Source organism: Falco punctatus (genome assembly GCF_963210335.1).
Source record: "Falco punctatus genome assembly, chromosome: 4".
NCBI lineage: Eukaryota > Metazoa > Chordata > Aves > Falconiformes > Falconidae > Falco > Falco punctatus.
Genome location: NC_137583.1, coordinates 28,158,498 through 28,173,977, shown reverse-complemented (window position 1 = coordinate 28,173,977; position 15,480 = coordinate 28,158,498). Strand labels below are relative to the sequence as shown.

General features: G+C 61.7%; 2 protein-coding genes across 4 annotated transcripts; one reads left to right on the top strand and one right to left on the bottom strand.

Annotated features, from left to right (window-relative positions):
• Positions 1 to 70: 70 nt before the first annotated feature.
• FLII (FLII actin remodeling protein) lies at positions 71 to 10,273 on the bottom strand. The gene is made up of 30 exons (XM_080386521.1): positions 10,153 to 10,273; positions 9,259 to 9,369; positions 8,012 to 8,083; positions 7,756 to 7,836; positions 7,170 to 7,255; positions 6,850 to 7,011; positions 6,642 to 6,745; positions 6,361 to 6,536; positions 6,121 to 6,278; positions 5,924 to 6,008; positions 5,488 to 5,635; positions 5,246 to 5,379; positions 4,915 to 5,127; positions 4,654 to 4,833; positions 4,499 to 4,581; positions 4,346 to 4,420; positions 4,023 to 4,106; positions 3,783 to 3,954; positions 3,595 to 3,699; positions 3,175 to 3,366; positions 2,859 to 3,047; positions 2,618 to 2,757; positions 2,280 to 2,502; positions 1,964 to 2,118; positions 1,789 to 1,849; positions 1,565 to 1,693; positions 1,362 to 1,468; positions 1,012 to 1,117; positions 840 to 905; positions 71 to 680 (listed from the first exon to the last, which is right to left on the bottom strand). The coding sequence occupies exons 1-30, from the start codon at positions 10,213 to 10,215 to the stop codon at positions 546 to 548; spliced, it is 3,795 nt and encodes a 1,264-aa protein (XP_080242647.1). The 5' UTR covers positions 10,216 to 10,273; the 3' UTR covers positions 71 to 545.
• Positions 10,214 to 14,883, top strand: MIEF2 (mitochondrial elongation factor 2; the record flags this gene model as incomplete). 3 transcript variants are annotated; one of them, XM_080386559.1, is made up of 4 exons in its annotated part: positions 10,214 to 10,419; positions 10,800 to 10,952; positions 11,418 to 11,614; positions 12,470 to 14,883. In XM_080386559.1, the coding sequence occupies 4 exons, from the start codon at positions 10,214 to 10,216 to the stop codon at positions 13,486 to 13,488; spliced, it is 1,575 nt and encodes a 524-aa protein (XP_080242685.1). In that variant the 3' UTR covers positions 13,489 to 14,883. The 3 variants fall into 3 exon arrangements, with proteins under 3 accessions (XP_080242685.1, XP_080242687.1, XP_080242686.1); XM_080386561.1 differs by having other exon boundaries at positions 10,398 to 10,419; positions 11,437 to 11,614; XM_080386560.1 differs by lacking the exon at positions 10,214 to 10,419 and adding an exon at positions 10,434 to 10,656 and having other exon boundaries at positions 11,437 to 11,614.
• Between the last annotated feature and the right edge of the window lie 597 nt (positions 14,884 to 15,480).

Here is a 15,480-nt window from a genome sequence, read left to right as displayed (position 1 = left end):
AGGGGCAGGACTGAGGTGGGGGAACCCCCACTTGAGAGCGAGACAGGCGCAGTCAGAGCTTGGCACGGCCTCAGCATGAGAAGTGCAGCCTTTATTGATATGATACTGACAGGCTGGGCCCCTCCTTGGGGGTCTGTGCCCCCCGCAGGACAGCGGGGCCAGCTGTAAGGCCCAGGGCTGAGCACCCCTCACCCCACCCCCCTCAGTGCTCTTTAGCAAAGCATCCTCCCACCCAAACTGGGAAACACTCCTGTCCCCCAGTTGTAGGGGGAGCTCAGCACTAGCCTGGGGCAGCATCATCCCAGCAAGGTGTAACGGGCCCACACCACCACGTATGCGCCCCCAGGAAGGGAAGGGGCTGAACTGGACCCTGGGCTGAGAGAAGGGGGGGACAAAGGCTTAGCCCCAGTGCTGCCTGCTGGCCCCAGCTCAGGGGAGAAGTGGCTCCAAGTGGTGCTTGGCTGGGAGCAGGCGTGTGTGCAGGGTGCTGGGGGGGCCGGCCATGCCAGGGGGGCCGTGGCCGGAGCATGGGGTGCCCCCAGCCCTTAGGCAGGCGGCTTGCGGAAGACGCTCCAGGCGTGGAAGCAGCGGGTGAAGGGCCAAGGCTCGTTGCCTTTCCGCACCAGCCGGAGCTTGCGGGGACGCGTGGGGTCCTTGGAGCGCATGTGCTGGATGTAGACCTAGGGCAGAGCACAGCTGTGGGGGTCCCCAGCGCTTGCGCACCTCCAGGGCTGGTGCTCCCATGCACCGCCGTCCATGGGGGCAGGATGAGGGCCCCGAGGAACAATGGAGATGCCCAAATCCTCCCCCTGCAGCAGCAGGTGGGAGGGAGGCCCTACCTGGCACGCCTTGAGGCTCAGCTTGATCTCCACCTGGCTGGTCTGGGTGCCCACCCACATGTAGACCTGTGGGAAGGATGTGCAGCCACGCTCAGCTGATGGAGCCCCCGGCAGACCTGCCCCCCCGCTGCGTTGTCCCTGGTCCCCTGACAGCCTCCCGCCCTCTGCTCACCTCCCGCCCGTTGTCGAGCAGCATGATGTCATCATCAGCTAGATCGTCCTGGCAGAAATCAGAGCACTTCTCTGACACGGAGAAATAACCCTTCTCATTGGAGCACCTGTGGGGAGAGGTGGAAGGTGATGGCATCGATAACAGGAGTTTGCTAGGACTCAGCTTGTACAGAAGGAAGGGAGATGATGGAGCAGCTCTGTTTCGGCTGGATGATGCCTGGGAGATGTGGGAAACTGCCCTGGCTAGCTTGGGAGAACCGAGCCCCTGCCAAAGGCCAGCATGGCCTGGGACACTGCAGGAGGACAGGGAACAGCATGGATCGGAGCAGCCCCTCCTGGGCCAGGACCCACCTGAAGAGCCGGGAGTGCTTCATATACTCGGCGTCTTCATCGTAGGGCTTCTGGCTCCCAATGCCCACCCAGAAGAAGTTTTCAGGCTCTTCTCCCTCATTGATCACCTGCAAGAGCAGGGACAGGGCTGAGCGCTGCTGTCCCCTGCTGCAGGGGTCACAGCCACCCAGGTAAGCCAGGGCCCAGCCCCGCTGTGCTCCCACCTGCTTGCTGTAGGAGTCATCAAACATGTGGTTCATGATGTCCTCAGCCAGCTTGGCCTCATCGGGGTCGGCTGCCCGGCCCACCCAGGTGTAGACGATGCCCTGGTTGTCCGTGCTCTCAAAGGGCACCTGGGGGAACACAGAGAGGCAGGGTGGCCCAGGTTGGGGGGGAGGGGGGGGCAAATGGCTGAGCATCCCCGAGGGGGCTCAGCCACAAACACTACCTTGAGGATGAAGCAAAACTCCGAGTTGAGCAGACCAGCATCTGTGTTGATCTGGATGCACCTAGAGAAACACGAGGCAGAGTCAGCCAGAGACCAGGCAGCTGCGCGCTGTACCCCACCAGCAGCCTGGCACCCACGGGTGCTGCCCGGCCCGGCGTGGCCCCCGGGGGCTGACCTGGTGCAGAGGGCCCCCCCGTTGGTGCGGATGTGGTAGAGGCTGGGCTGGGGCGGGCTGGTCCTCTCCTTCCGCTTGCCGCGGTGGATGACAAACCTCCTCTTGAAGTGCGAGAGGAACTTGGGGTTCTCCTGCTGCTGGGTCATGCGCACGACCTGGCCAGGGGTGGGTGTCAGCAGGGCCGGGGGGGCCCCCAAACACAACCCCAAGCCCAGCTGCATCCCCCTGCCAGTACCCCCTGCCCTTAGCCTGGGGGGCAGACAGGCAAAGCTGGGGGACCCCTGTGTCACCCCCCAGGAGCGTGCAGTGGCGTCACCTCCAGCTTGCCGGGGAAGAGACTCTCAAACTTCTTCTGGAGGCTGAAGGTGAAGGTGAGCCAGCCCATGTTGGAGGCCTCCCGGCCTTGCCAGAAGTAGACTATGCACTGGAAATCTTCCTCGGGCTGCTTCTCCTCCTCCTCTTCCTCACATTCCTCCCCCGCTTTGCCTTCACCCTTCTTCTTCTCCTCCTCTTCCTCATACTCCACTGGCACCCAGTACCTGAGGGCAGGAACAGGGGATGATGTGAGTGATGGGGCAGGTTGGGGGTCTGGGGAGGAAGACGAGGGGACAAGGTGGCCCAGCAGCCCCAGAGAGGGGACGAGGTGGCTGTCACCTGCAGAGGAAGACGTAGCAGTCATGGGTGTGGAAGTGGCCAAATTCCTCCTCGGGCAGGCGAGCGAATTTCTTGCCCTCCAGCACGAATCCCTCCATGCCGTCCAGGTCCTCGTTCCACTCCTCCATCAGTTGCTCTGCCTGTGGCCCCACGTGCTCCATCAGCCAGCGGCCACCCAGCCCCTCCGTCAGCACCCGGCCCAGCACCACGGGGGGACGCACGGGATGGTCCCCAGCCCTACCTCGCTCAGGGCCATGGGGGGCTGGCGGGGCAGGAAGAGCGCCGTGAGGTCGGCCTTCATCTGGTCCTTCTTCTCAGCATCCTTGCGGACCTTCCCGGCGAGGCCGCCCTCCTGCAGCACCGTCTCAGCGTTGCGGGTGTAATCCACGCGCAGGACGTCGTCCCAGTTCTTGAACTTGGACTTGAACACCTAAATCGGAGAGCAGGTAACACTGCTGGGGCCACAGCACCCTCCCCAGCACCCTATCTGAGGGGTCTGTGCCGTCATCTGCTGCCCAGGGGTCCGTGCCCCTTCACAGGTACGGGGGCTGCCCTACCTGGCACTCTGTGCCCTCCAGGTTCCGGGTGACCATGGCGTGCTTGGGCCGGTGCAGCATGCCGCACAGCTCCTGGCTCAGCTTCAGCGCTGCCGCCCGCACCAGCCGCGGCGACTTCCTCCCGATCCAGATGAAGACGTCAGACCAGCAGTCCAGGATGTACACGCTCTTGGTGTCCAGCAGGCTCTGCAGCTGCGGGCACCGCAGCGAAAAGGGGGGGAAGGGGGGGTCAGGCACCTGCAGGCTTTCCTGCCTGGAAAACGCCCTGCCTGCTCCCAAAGAACCGCCAGGAAGAGCAGAGCATCCCCCAGCTGGGCCCCGCTGGCCAAACCTGCCTCTCCCAGGGCTCAGCTGGAGGCAGAGGGGGCATGAAACCAGTCTCACTCGTCAGACTGGGAGAACCTCCCCACCCCATCCTACCAGGCGCATCTCCGGCATCAGATCAGCCTTCAGCCTCTTCTTGTGCTCCACCGAGAGCCTGTAGTTGATCTGGGGCAGCTCCAGGTAGCCCAGGCCCAGGCCGACCTGCAGAGGGGATGGAGACACGGGTGAGGGGGGCCTGCGGGGCGCTGGCAGCTCCACCAGCCCCACAGGTGGCAGCTCCCCACCTTGTACAGCTTGGGCTTGTGGGGCTGGAAGTCATCGGGGACGCAGGGCCGGATCTCCTCGGGCTGCCCCCCCAGCGCCTCCCAGAAGTCAGGGGTCTCCTGGCCCTGGGTGAGCAGCGTGATCTCTGCCTTGCCCTTCCGCTCATTCTTGTTGATCTTCTCAGCAAAGAGCCTGCGGCAGCAGCGTGTAAGATGGCAGGTGGGGGCTCCCCGCACCCCCAGCCCCCCGACCGGCCCTACCTGGCCTTGGTGGTGCTGCTCAGCGTGGCCTGGCTCCCGCGCCACACGAAGAGGTTGAGGCCATGGTCCAGGAGGAAGACGAACCTGGTGGATACGGAGGTGAGAGGACAGTCAGGAATGGGGTGCGCCGAGTGTGCTCCCCACCCAGGGGGTCCTTAGCTGCTGGGGCTGCCAAGTGGGGTTTGGACCCACATCCTTGTAGGAAGGTGCTGGCACGGCCAATTTTCACCATGGAGCTGCAGCTATGAAGTCTTGGGTGGACCCTGCCAGCACCCCGTCCCCCCGCAGGGACCCTGTGCTCCCTGGCTGCTCCCCCTGCTCACCGGGGATCCAGCGATGTCCCTTTCAGTGCCACCGGCTCCAGCTTGACATTCTTCTTCCCATAGACACGATACAGCCTGGGGGAGAGACAGCCACGGTAGGACACGGGGCACCCCCTGCCCCACACATCCCCCAGCCCCATGTCCCAGCGGTACCTGGTGATGTACTGCGTGTCCTCGACAGTGAAGAAGCCGCTGGCCGTGCCACCCTCGATGTAGGAGATGTCATTGTCAAAGACCTAGGGACAGGGAGAGTGTGAAGGTGGGACAGGGAGGGCTGGGGGCTATGTGGGGCCAGGGGTCAGCCTCACCTGGAGGAACTCATCGCTCTCATCCCCCATCTCTTCGCGGATGCTGCGGCACTCAGCCCCCAGGTAGTTGCGGAGGTTGACGGCATGGATGGCGGAGCAGGCCTTCTTGTCCAGAGTGGCCTCCTGTCCGATCCAGTAGTAGATCTCCCAGTTGAGGGAACCGTTCTCATCCAGGAAGGTCTGGAGAGGTACAGGGTGTGAGATGGGATGGCTGCAGCCCTGGGTTGGGGATGTGAGGGACCCTGGGTCCTCCTCACATACCTTGAGCACGATGTAGCAGTCAGCCTCGTAGAACTTGCCGTGGAAAGCCTCGTCCACCAGCGTGGGCACAAAGTTCTCGATCTGCCAGACGCAGAGGCCAGGCAGCTGCCCCACATCCTCGCTGAAGAACTCAGAGTAGTCCAGCTGTGGCTTCTCCAGGCCCTGGTCCCAGCGGCGCGTCTTCAGGTCCGGTGCCTTCGCCTCCCCACTCTCCTGTGGGGATGGGGACAGGTCACCAAGCTGGGGGCAACTAGGTCCCTGCCAGCACCTGGGTGGGCTGGGGGCACTGCTGTGATGCCTCTCAGGGCCCCTCTCCCACCCCAGAACTCACCTCTATCTTCTTGTTCTTCTCCTGGGCCACGTCTGACATCCCTTTCAGCACCTGCTTGGCCTGGTCGTCCTGGGCAGAATCCTTGCGCCGCCGGAGCCGCATCTTGCGGGCCAGCGGGTCCTTGGTGCCGCTCCCTGGGGACACAGGGACAGGGTGAGAAGCAGCCAGGACACCTTGCGTGGGGCACAGCTCATTTCCCAGCTGCTCCCAAGGTGCTGCCCCCCACATCCCTGCACGCTCACCTGCTGCAGCAGCCGCAACAGTGGCCGGGGAGGCTCCGGCCAGGCGGAGCTGGTTCTGCAGGGAGAAGTCGATGTTGTACCACTCCGATGTCCGATCCACCGGCTTCGGGGGCATCACCAGGTTGGGGTTCTCCCGCACATCCAGGATCTGCCAAGGAGAGGGGACAGGAGACCTCTCACTGCTCTGCAGCACAGGCTCGTGGGGACACTGAAGATGTGGGGTTGGACAGGAGACCTCTGGAGCACCCCGGGCTTTGCTGAGGGGATGCAGAGGGAGCCCCAAATCCACCGCCTGCCCAGGCCACACCGGGGGCCAGACTGCATGTGTTGGCCCCAAGACCCCCTGTCCTTACCTCACCCATCCCACCCTACAGCCCAGGGACATGCTGGGGCTCTGGTGGACCCAGCCAGGGTGGAGCAGGCACTGGGCTCTCACCTCCATGTCTGTCAGGAAGTGGATGGCTTCTGGCAGTGTCACCAGGCGGTTCTTGTTCAGCACCAGCTTCCTCAGCTTGGAGCACCTGTGGGACAGAGACACTGGTGAAGGGCTAGGCCGGGTGACACCCTGTTACCACAGAGCCTCCGTGTCCCCTCTTGGGGACAGAGCAGATCTAGCTGAGGGCTGTCCTCTACCTGCACAGGCTCTCGGGGATGAGCTCCAGGTTGTTGTTGGCCGCCATGAACTCCTCCAGGTTGGCGAGCTTGCCAATGCCTGAGGGGATCCCGTCAAAGTCGAGCTTGTTGGAGTTCAGGTACATCTTCTTCAGCTTGGTCAGCTTACAGATGGCTGACTGGGGAAGGAGATAGCGGGGTGAGGGACACCCAGTGGCATGGAAGCATGGGCAGGGACACCGTGTACGGGCAGGGACATACAGGCAAGGAGGTGAGCTGGTTGCGGGACAGGTTGAGGGTCTCCAGCTGGGTCCACTGGTCGATGCAGAGGGACAGCTCCGTGATCTGGTTACTGCTGAGGTTGAGGCGCCGCAGGCTGCCCAGGGTGTAGAGGCACTCAGGGATGCGGATGAGGTCATTGCAGGACAGGTCCACGTCTGGGGGAGGACAACAGAGTGACACCGCCGGCCAGACTCACGCCAGGGCTTAAGAGAGCCTGTGGAGGGCCCCACGCACCATGGGGCTGGGCACCCCAGCCCTACCTGCCAGGTTCACTAGACCCTCAAGGCTGGTGGGCAGATTGCTCTGTGTTCGCTGGGTGTTCCTGAGGTGGAGGGTCTGCAGGGCCGTCATCGCTGGGAGCTGCCTGTGGGCCATGGAGAACCACGGGGCAGAGACAGGTCAGGCCTGGAGCAGGCACTTGGCCCAGCCCCGGCATCATGGGATCCGGCCTGGAAAAAGGGGCCTTACCGGAGCTGCGCGTGCAGGAGAGGGTTGTTGTTGAGGATGAGAGTCTGGAGGTGGACCAGGCGTCTCATCTGCGGTGGGAGGCTCTCCAGCTTGTTGTCGCTCAGGTCGAGGTAGAGCAGGTCTGTCAGGTTGATGAAGAGCTGGTTGGGGATGGTCTCAATGCTGTGGGGATATGGGGATCGTCAGGGCCGCCTGGGACCTGTACCAGCCCCAGGTCTCCCTTGAAGAAGGGCAGACGGCAGGATCCGGAGTGAAGAGGAAGGTGGCGGAATGGAAGTGGCCATGGCCGGGGAGGGATGGCTGCTCTGGCCTAGACCTACCTGTTGTGGCCAAGGTTGAGGACCAGCATGTTCTTAGCATTCTCCAGTTCCCGGGGACATTCTGTGAGCTGGTTGTAGCTCAGGTCCTGGGACAAATGAGAAAGCAAAGCAAGGATCCCCCTCTGACCTGCCTTCAGCAACCGGCACCCACACCTGAGGACAGGGGCACCGCCAGGGACGAGGCTGCCTGCAGCCACACTGCGCCCTGCCCTGCGGACCAGTGCCCAGCAGCAGGAGCAGGACGAGTGTGCGGGAAACCCAGGCGTGGCATCAGCCTCTAGAGGAGACATTGCCACAGGGTTATCCTGCCCGCAGCCAGCTTCCCCAGTGCTCAGGCACAGGGCCGGGACTGGCGCTGAAGGGGCACAGGAGCTCTTGCTGCAGGGAAGTTAGGTATGGCCTGGGCACCTGAAAGTCAAAGTGGACCAGGCAGCGCTGAGCCCTGATTTACTCGCTGCACCTTTCCCCCAGACGCTCCTCAGCCCCACTGAGTTCCCCAAGAAGCATGAGGGGCCACCAAGGTGTGGGAATGGGACCCCAGAGCCTGAGCTGGCTCCTGCGCTAGCCGAGGAGGCTCTGCACCTACCAGCACTGAGAGGTCATCCAGCTGGAAGATATCATCGGGGACTCCCGAGTTCTTCAGGCTGTTTGCACGAGCCACGATCGCCTGGAAAGGGGAGGGAGAAAGAGGCACGACTGCAGCTGGTGCCAGCTCGATGCCTGCTGAGCCCCTGGGGGTGGCCAGGCACGATCCTCACGTGTCCCCAGAACCAGGGGCTGGCCAGGAGGTGCCTAGGGACACCAGCCCCCATGCAGTTGGGACACATGAGGGGGACACTTACCCGGAGGCAGGGCAGGCCGGAGAGTTCCCCATGGAGTGTGGTGAGGCTGTTGTGACTCACGGAGAGGTGTTCCTGCAGGGAAGCCCCAGACAAGCTCCAGTGAGCAGAAAGAGCAGCCGGGGCTGCCCAAGGCAGCGGTTGGGCCCCCACACCAACATTCCTCGATCCCAGGAGAGTAAGGGCCTTGCGGAGGCATGAGGTGAGCTCAGCCCTGACCCACACAATGTGGCTGCTGGGACACTCTCCATCTCAAACTGGTTGGTTGGCCCCAGTATGCCCACGCTGCCTCCACACCCCTCGTAACTTGGGGCAGAGCTGGCTGAGACACCCCAGCCCTGCTGCAGGGTTTGGGGCGCTCTGAGCCGCTGCCGAGCTGGCTCACAGCACTCCCGTACAGTCCCTGAGCAAACAGACCCCAGTTCTTGGGAACACTTCTCACTGGGTGATCTGCAAATGGGCAAACGTGTGGGGACCATCAGGGTGGGAGGAGGGCCCAGGGGAAATTTTTTCCTCTGGACATCACCAGCCCAGCTGTTACCTGCTCTGGAAAAGGAGGAACTGTCAGGCTGTGGGCAAGATGCCAGGCTTTAAGTCTAGCCGTGGCCCCTGAGCATCTGGCAGGACTGGCAGGAGCGTGGCTCCGAGCAGCACGGAGGGCTTCCCCGCTTGCTCCCACTAAGCAGGGCGCACCAGGCACGGTGATGAGGACTTTCGGCAGCATTTAAAGCACTGCGTTTGTCTGACACCAATTGAACAACATCTGTAACGTGCTGCAGGACACTGCCAAAGCAAAGCTTAGCCACGGACTCCACACCAAGGGCCTGGTCGTGGACAAAATTCGAGCCACCCAAAAAACAAAGCCAGGCAACTGCCAGCTACTGCTCTTTGTATCTTTAGCAAAGGAGGAGAGAAAAAAAAGCCCAAAACCTTAATCCTCCCCTTACTAAACCTTCACCCTCCCCTTCTATTAAAGGGCAGAGGATCTAAGCATGGTTTTTAGTCTGGTTTTCTAGGAAAACAAGGTGAAACCGAGTACAAGCCTGTCTCAGCCCTACTCCCAACAGCTCCTGCATCCAATTTCAACCACACGTAGCTCAGCCCTATTATTAGACACCAGAGCATCCACTGATGAGCCACGAGGCTGGCAGGCACCAGGCTCTCGGCACTGGCGTGCAGGGCCCCATCCGAGCCCGCAGCCCCACTGTGAGCCGCTGCGCCCCATCCCCTGCCCAAAACGTGCCGCTCACCAGCTTCTGGAGGGCAGCGAGCTCCTCGGGCAGGTAGCAGAGTCCCGTGTGGTTCAGCTTCAGCCAGCGCAGGCTGGTCATCGCCTTCACGTGCTCTGGGAAGTAGCCACCCTGTGAGGAGGAGGAAGGTGAGGAAAACACCTGGCCCACAGGGTAAAGGGTCTGGGGACCTGAGTCTGACTGACCCTGCATGGTCAGGGGGTGGCTTAGGATCACCTGGCCCTATGGGATTGGGGGCTGGGGGCTGGGATTGCCCAGTCCCATGAGATTGAGACCTGGGGGAGCCTGGGATTGACCTGGGGGTCCTGGATCACCTGATCCTATGGGACTGGGACCTAGTAAGCTGGGATTGCTTAGTCCTATGGGACTGGGACCTGGGGGTCCAGGATCACCTGGCCCTATGGGACCAGGACCTGGTGAGCTGGGATTGCTTAGTCCTATGGGACTGGGACCTGGGGGTCTGGGATCATCTGGTCCTATGGGACTGGGACCTGGTGAGCTGGGATTGCTTAGTCCTATGGGACCAGGACCTGGGGGTCCGGGATCACTTGGTCCTATGGGACTGGGACCTGGCGGCCGAGATCGCCCGGGGCTGTGGGACCGGGAGCTGTGCGGGCTCTCGGGGCCCCGCGGGCTGGAAGCCGGGGGCTGCCCAGCCGTAGAGGCCGAGGGCCAGGGCCCGCCAGGCCCCACAGCGCTGTGGGGTGCGGTCAGATTCCGGGGCTGCCCTGGGCAGACACCCCCGCCCGGGGGCCGAGATCACCCCGCCCCGCGGCGCCTGGGCCGCGCCTAACCAAGCCCTGCGGCCTCCGTGCCCGGGCTCGCTCGGGGCCTGCGGCCGGGCTGCCCCCCGCTCCCGCGGCCCCCGTTCCCCCCACTCCCCCCGCCCCGCACCTTGAAGTCGTTGCCGCTGAGGTCGACACCGCGGACGAAGGGCAAGACGCCGGTGGCCGCCATGGCGGCGGAAGGGCGGGGGGACCCGGCGGCCGCCCGGCCACGCCCCCGCCTGACCACGCCCGCGCCTGGCCCCGCCCCGGCGGTGATGCCCTGCGGGGGAGGGTGGAGCCAGGTTCAGTTTCCTTGTGCCGGTGGGCGGGGCCGCGCCGCGCTCCAATTGTCTGGGGCGGCGGAGCGGGGCGGGGCGGAGCGGCCGGGCAGCGGGTGAGTGCGGGGCTGGCCCTGCCCTTGAGCGGCTCGGGGGCCGCCCGTGGCCTCGGCAGCGCGGGGCTCTCCGTCCCAGCCCTTCCCGGGGGCACGGGCCGCGGTACTGTCCCCCCCCCCCGCGCCGCCGCTTGCCCCCCAGGCGGCTGCGGCAGGGCCGGGCGAGGAGCCGGTGATTCTTGCCCGGGGTGACCCTCGCTCCCCCGCCGCGTCCCGGCGGGAGCCTTTGCCCCGGAGGTGAAGGGGAGGTGCGGGGCGGGCTCCGTAGGGCCGGGAGAAACCCCAGTTCTCCAAAAAGCTCCCAGCCGGCGGGCTCCGCGCCCCCCCGGGGCGGCTGGTCCCGGCGCCGGTGCCACCTTCTGCTGCTCTCCTCTCCGCAGGGCACCATGGCCGGGCTCGGGCGACCGCGGGGCGAGCGGCAGGCGGGCAACGGGCTGGGCAGCGTCCTCGACGTGCTGTTGGCCAACGCCAGGCTGGTGCTGGGTGTCAGCGGTGGGGCCGTGCTCGCCATTGCCACGCTGGCCGTCAAGCGGGTAAGGCTGGGGGCTCGGCGGCGGGGGGCAGCCGGCCATCCCACGGAGGGGAGCTGCTTTGGTCGCGGCCGCAGCAGGGGAAGATGCACCCAAGGCCTCACCGTGCGGCAGAGCTGGTGCTGTGAATCAGGAAGGCTGGTGCTGGGGGCATGGAGCTGCCCACTCCCGCCCTGCAGGGGCACAAACAGCCCCATGCCCCGTTAGCCCAAAGCAGCACACGCTTGGGGTACAGTAACCCACCTAGAAAGGCATTTTGGGCTTAATTGACATTTGGACGCCTGGTTTCTGCTTAAAAGTCTACAGGAAGAAAATATGCACCTTTGTGGTCCCACAAAATACATGTTTTTGCAAGCAGAGGCCCCGCATGGGGCTGTATTACCCCATGTGTGTACCAGAGGGGCTGTTGTCCCCCTTAGTTCAGGGTGTGACTGGAGAAATGCCACAAAAGCAGTAAGTTGTCCACAGGGGATTTTCTTTCCTCCAGCTGATAGACCGAGCCACCAGCCCTCGTGATGAAGGCGACCCTAAGGCTGAGCAGAAGACGCTGGAGGAGAGCTGGCAGGACTTGGCCTTGATCAAGGCAACACCAAAACCTCCCAAGAAGCAGAGAAGGGAAGACCTCAGCCAGCCTCTACTCCCTCCGGTTCAGCCACTGGCACCAGGTAAGGCTCATGGTGTATGTGCCAGCTCCCACCGCGGTCGGGAAGATCACCTTGATGTGCTCTGGGTTGGCTGCACCGCTGCTCGTGGCGGTCTTGGAGCTCTGTGTTATTTTTAGCTGAGTGCCCCGAAAGCCGACCTGATTGAGCCTGCCCTCCTGGGAGGCTCACAAGCCACGGCCCCTTTTTAGGCAATGCCTGTGGTAAGAGCACTTCTGATAACGTCCAAGGTGTCTCGGCCACCGTGGTGTGGTGGAGGCTGTCGGGGCTTTGTTGCCTCTGAAGCGGTGTCTGCTCTGTTCGTTTTCTGGGTCAGCTCTGCCTGGAGGAAGGTGTGCTCAGGAGCTGCTGCAGACAAAGGCTGCCTTGTCCGGCTGCCTACGAAGGCGGCATTTTTCCAAGTGGGAAAGCAGCCCAACTCAGTGCAGTGCAGGTCCTGAGATTCTGGGCCAGGAGCAGGATTGTTTGCAGGACTTGAGCGATGAGGCAGGCATTGGGGCGGGCTGGATCAGCCTGAGCAGTCTGTGGGGCTGAGGCTCGTAGGGACCCTGGCAGTGAGTCCCTTGCCCAGCTGCTGGTGCTTAGCCTGATTTAGCCATCTGGCTGGGAGGTAAGGCTGGGCACTGTTGGGTTTTGGGGTTAGTTTGGGCTCTGCCTTGGCTGAGAATCGCTGTTAACATCAGAGGACCACCTGGCAAGGTCAGTCTTGTGTCCAGAGGCGGGCTGAGAGCTGGGCGCCCAGCTCACACCTCTGCCTCAGCCGTGGCAGGAGAAGCTGCTGCTGTAGGTTGCAGATGATCTGCTCAGAGCTGTGACTTCTCTCTTCCCTCTGCCCCATCGTTTGCTCTACCTCTCCAGAGACTCCTCAGGTCAAATCCATCTGCCTCACGCTGCAGGAGAAGCTCCTCTCGCACTACAGCAGCTGGCTGGCCGTGCCTGAGGTGCAGGTGTCCATTGCCCCACAGCTGGCCAGGAGCATTGGCACCCAACTGCAGAACTTCTTGTGGAGCAAGTGCCCAGAGATGCCCTTTGGCAGACTCTTCCTCAGCGGTCCTCTGCTCGATGGCCTCGGAGCTCTGGCAGCTGACCATATCCACCTCATGCTGCCGGTGGTCCTCGACACTGCGCTGTGGAGCCTTATCCCGGGAGAGGACACCGTGGTGAGGAACCCCCGGTACTGGCTGATCAAGAGGACTGATCTGGAGTATTTCCCTCGCGGGTGCAGCCCCTGGGACAGGTTCATCGTGGGCCAGTACCTCTCCTCCAATGTGCTTAATGAAACCCTCCACAAGATGCTGGTGGCCTCCATCAACTGGCCTGCCATAGGTAACCTGCTGGGGAGCGTCATCTACCCGGTCGTGGCCTCCCAGGAGCTGAGGCTGGAAGTCAAACATGATCAGGTTGAGCTGAGCATAACCCTCTTCCCAGTGGTGGAAATGGAGGGCAAGGTTCTTCTAGCTGTTCCTCCTGAAGGACTGGTGGAAAACCTCTGGCTTGAGAGCTTTTACAAGGCAGAGGTCTCAAAGGTGAAGGAGCTGGATGCAGCTGATGCTGGGGCTCGACAGCACTGCCTCCGCATCCTGAACGGCATCTGCAAGAGCCATCCTGCCCTGCACAAACTGAGCGGCAGCCCCTTGACCCATGTCATTCTTCACCTCAGTGCCACCAGTTCAGACTGGGCAGAAGAAAGCCTTGCTGACAGGTTCCAGCAGGTGCTTGAGGAGCTGGTAGGCTACCTGGAGAAAGGGGTCCTGCCTTCCTATTTCAACTGCAAAATCAACCTCTTCTCTGAGCTGTTGGAAGAGGAAATCGATGAGATGGGCTTCCTGCTTTACAGGGCCATATCGGAGCCAGAGCTCCTGCTGAGGGAGAAGTGACTGGGGTGTTGAGAGCTCCCGAACACGGGGTGTTCCTCGCCCATCTGCTGCTTCTCGCTGCGAGGATTGTGATGGTTCTAGTTGAGTAGTCAGTAAGAGGCAAAGTTCTTGCACTTTAAGAGAAAAAAAATATATTTAATGTTTGAATAAAATGTGTCTGAGTGGAGGTGAGCGTTGGCATATGGAGCCTCTGGCTGGGAGGCTCTGCCAAACCCAGGGTGGGTGCAGCCCATACCTCGAGCACCTTCAGGTGAGTCCCGTCCACTGGGCATTGCGAGCCAACACAAACCATGTTTGGTCTCTGGTTCCCAGTGTCCCCTGCCTGTCCTAGCCGTCAGGTTCCCCTGTGCTCTGAGACCAGCTGGAACTGGAGAAGAGCAGTTCCTTGCTGCTGCTGTGTTCTGCAGCATGCTGGGTGGGTCCTTGCACCAGCACCCAACTGGTCTTACTGTGCCATCCCCTCAAGCCAGCCTTTGGGACAGGGTGGGAGCCTTATCCTTCTGTAGCATGTTGCCAATCTGAAATAAAGCCCCAGCGATGACCTGGGTGGTTGTCTGGGCACTTGAAGGTACAGCCATAGCAAGCGGGGCTGGGGGTTTATTCTTTGGAAACCCTTTCAGCTGCCAAAAGGGGCGAGCTGAGCCCTACCTCTTCATTCTGCCAGTATTGGCTCGGCCCCGAGGAAGGGGCGTGCTTCCAGCACGGACCTGGGGCTTCGTGGCCCTTGTCCCACACCGTGTTTTGCTGGAAGATGTCCTGAAAAAGACGGAGGCAGGAAGAGAGCTGCTGACTCCTGGGAGGCTCCTGGAATTGGTCCCTTAGTGGAGGCTGCAGCAGTGCTGTGTGTCCCCTCCCTGGTAGGTAGGTTGCTGCCAGCATCCATCTGGGGGTACTCGCTGCTCTGCAGTGTCCCCTTCCAGTCTGTCCAGTGACCTTTTCACACATGTATCGCTGCTGTCTTGAGGTCCTGTCCTGAAGCTCCAGGGTATGGGGCAGGAAAGTAGGACAGAAACGATGCTCTGAGCAGAGCACTTGCAAGAACTGAAACTGTTTATGCTTTTTATTAAGAAGGTATGTTTTGTTTGGGTATTTTGTTTTGTTTTTTTTCCTTTGAGTGGCTGCGAGTAAGCTCTGGTTCTGGCCATAGCCCCAGGGAGATGAAATGTATTCATGTATTTAATGGGAAGAGCTAGGTTTGCACAGTGGTGGAGGTGGAGAAGTCCTGTGGACTTCAATGTGAGCAGCTGTTGCGGTTTACTTTTCTTTACAGCTATCATCTTGTTTATGGGAGGAAAAAACGCACTGCTTTTCTTCCCAGTCTGAGGATTACTTTGTTCCTCCAAACCACTTCCGAGGTGTTAGTGATGAGAATAAACCTTCCCTGTGTATATTGGTTCTCTTGTGTCACCTCTGTTTTGTTTGCTTTCCTGTGATCAGGCTGAAGCGATCCCCCAGCTGTGCTGGCGTGCCCGAGAACCACCCAGCACTGCCCAGGGCATCCCCCGCTCTGCGTGGAGAGCTTGGTGGCAGTCAGACCCCATCCCGCAAGGCCTTCCTCCTCTTCCAGACCCCTACGGCTGCAGAGTGCCTGGCTGCAGTACGTGAGCTGTTGGGACACTGAGCTTGTGCCGCTGACCCAGTGGCTGTAACCAGCTGCCTGAATGCTGACCAGGGTTAGACCAGTAAAGCTGGTAACAGCTGATGCCATCAGCAATGCTTAACGTGCTGCCTGTATGCTACACAACTGCATTCTCCTGCTGTTGCCGTTCAGAGGCTGCTGCCCGGGCTTTTGCCAGCTCAGTGATTGCATTACAAAGCCTCATAATCCTGTTATTTTAGCCTGTAGGGCTGTATTTTTAGGCCACAGCTGTTAATCGTGGGAGTGAGGGGTACAGGGAAATGCAATCCGAGCTCTCCTGACCTCACTCCATAGATTTAGGCCTGACGGCAAATGTCTGCTGCAGAATTAAAGGCTCTCTCATGCAGACCTTA

Coding starts and splice junctions, on each gene's coding strand:
- FLII (XM_080386521.1), bottom strand. CDS start 10,215: ATGGCGGCCACCGGCGTCTTGCCCTTCGTCCGCGGTGTCGACCTCAGC. Junction 9,370..10,152: donor TCAGCGGCAACGACTTCAAG/GTGCGGGGCGGG, acceptor TCCTCCTCACAG/GGTGGCTACTTCCCAGAGCA. Junction 2,758..2,858: donor CCCCCATGGCCCTGAGCGAG/GTAGGGCTGGGG, acceptor GTGGGGCCACAG/GCAGAGCAACTGATGGAGGA.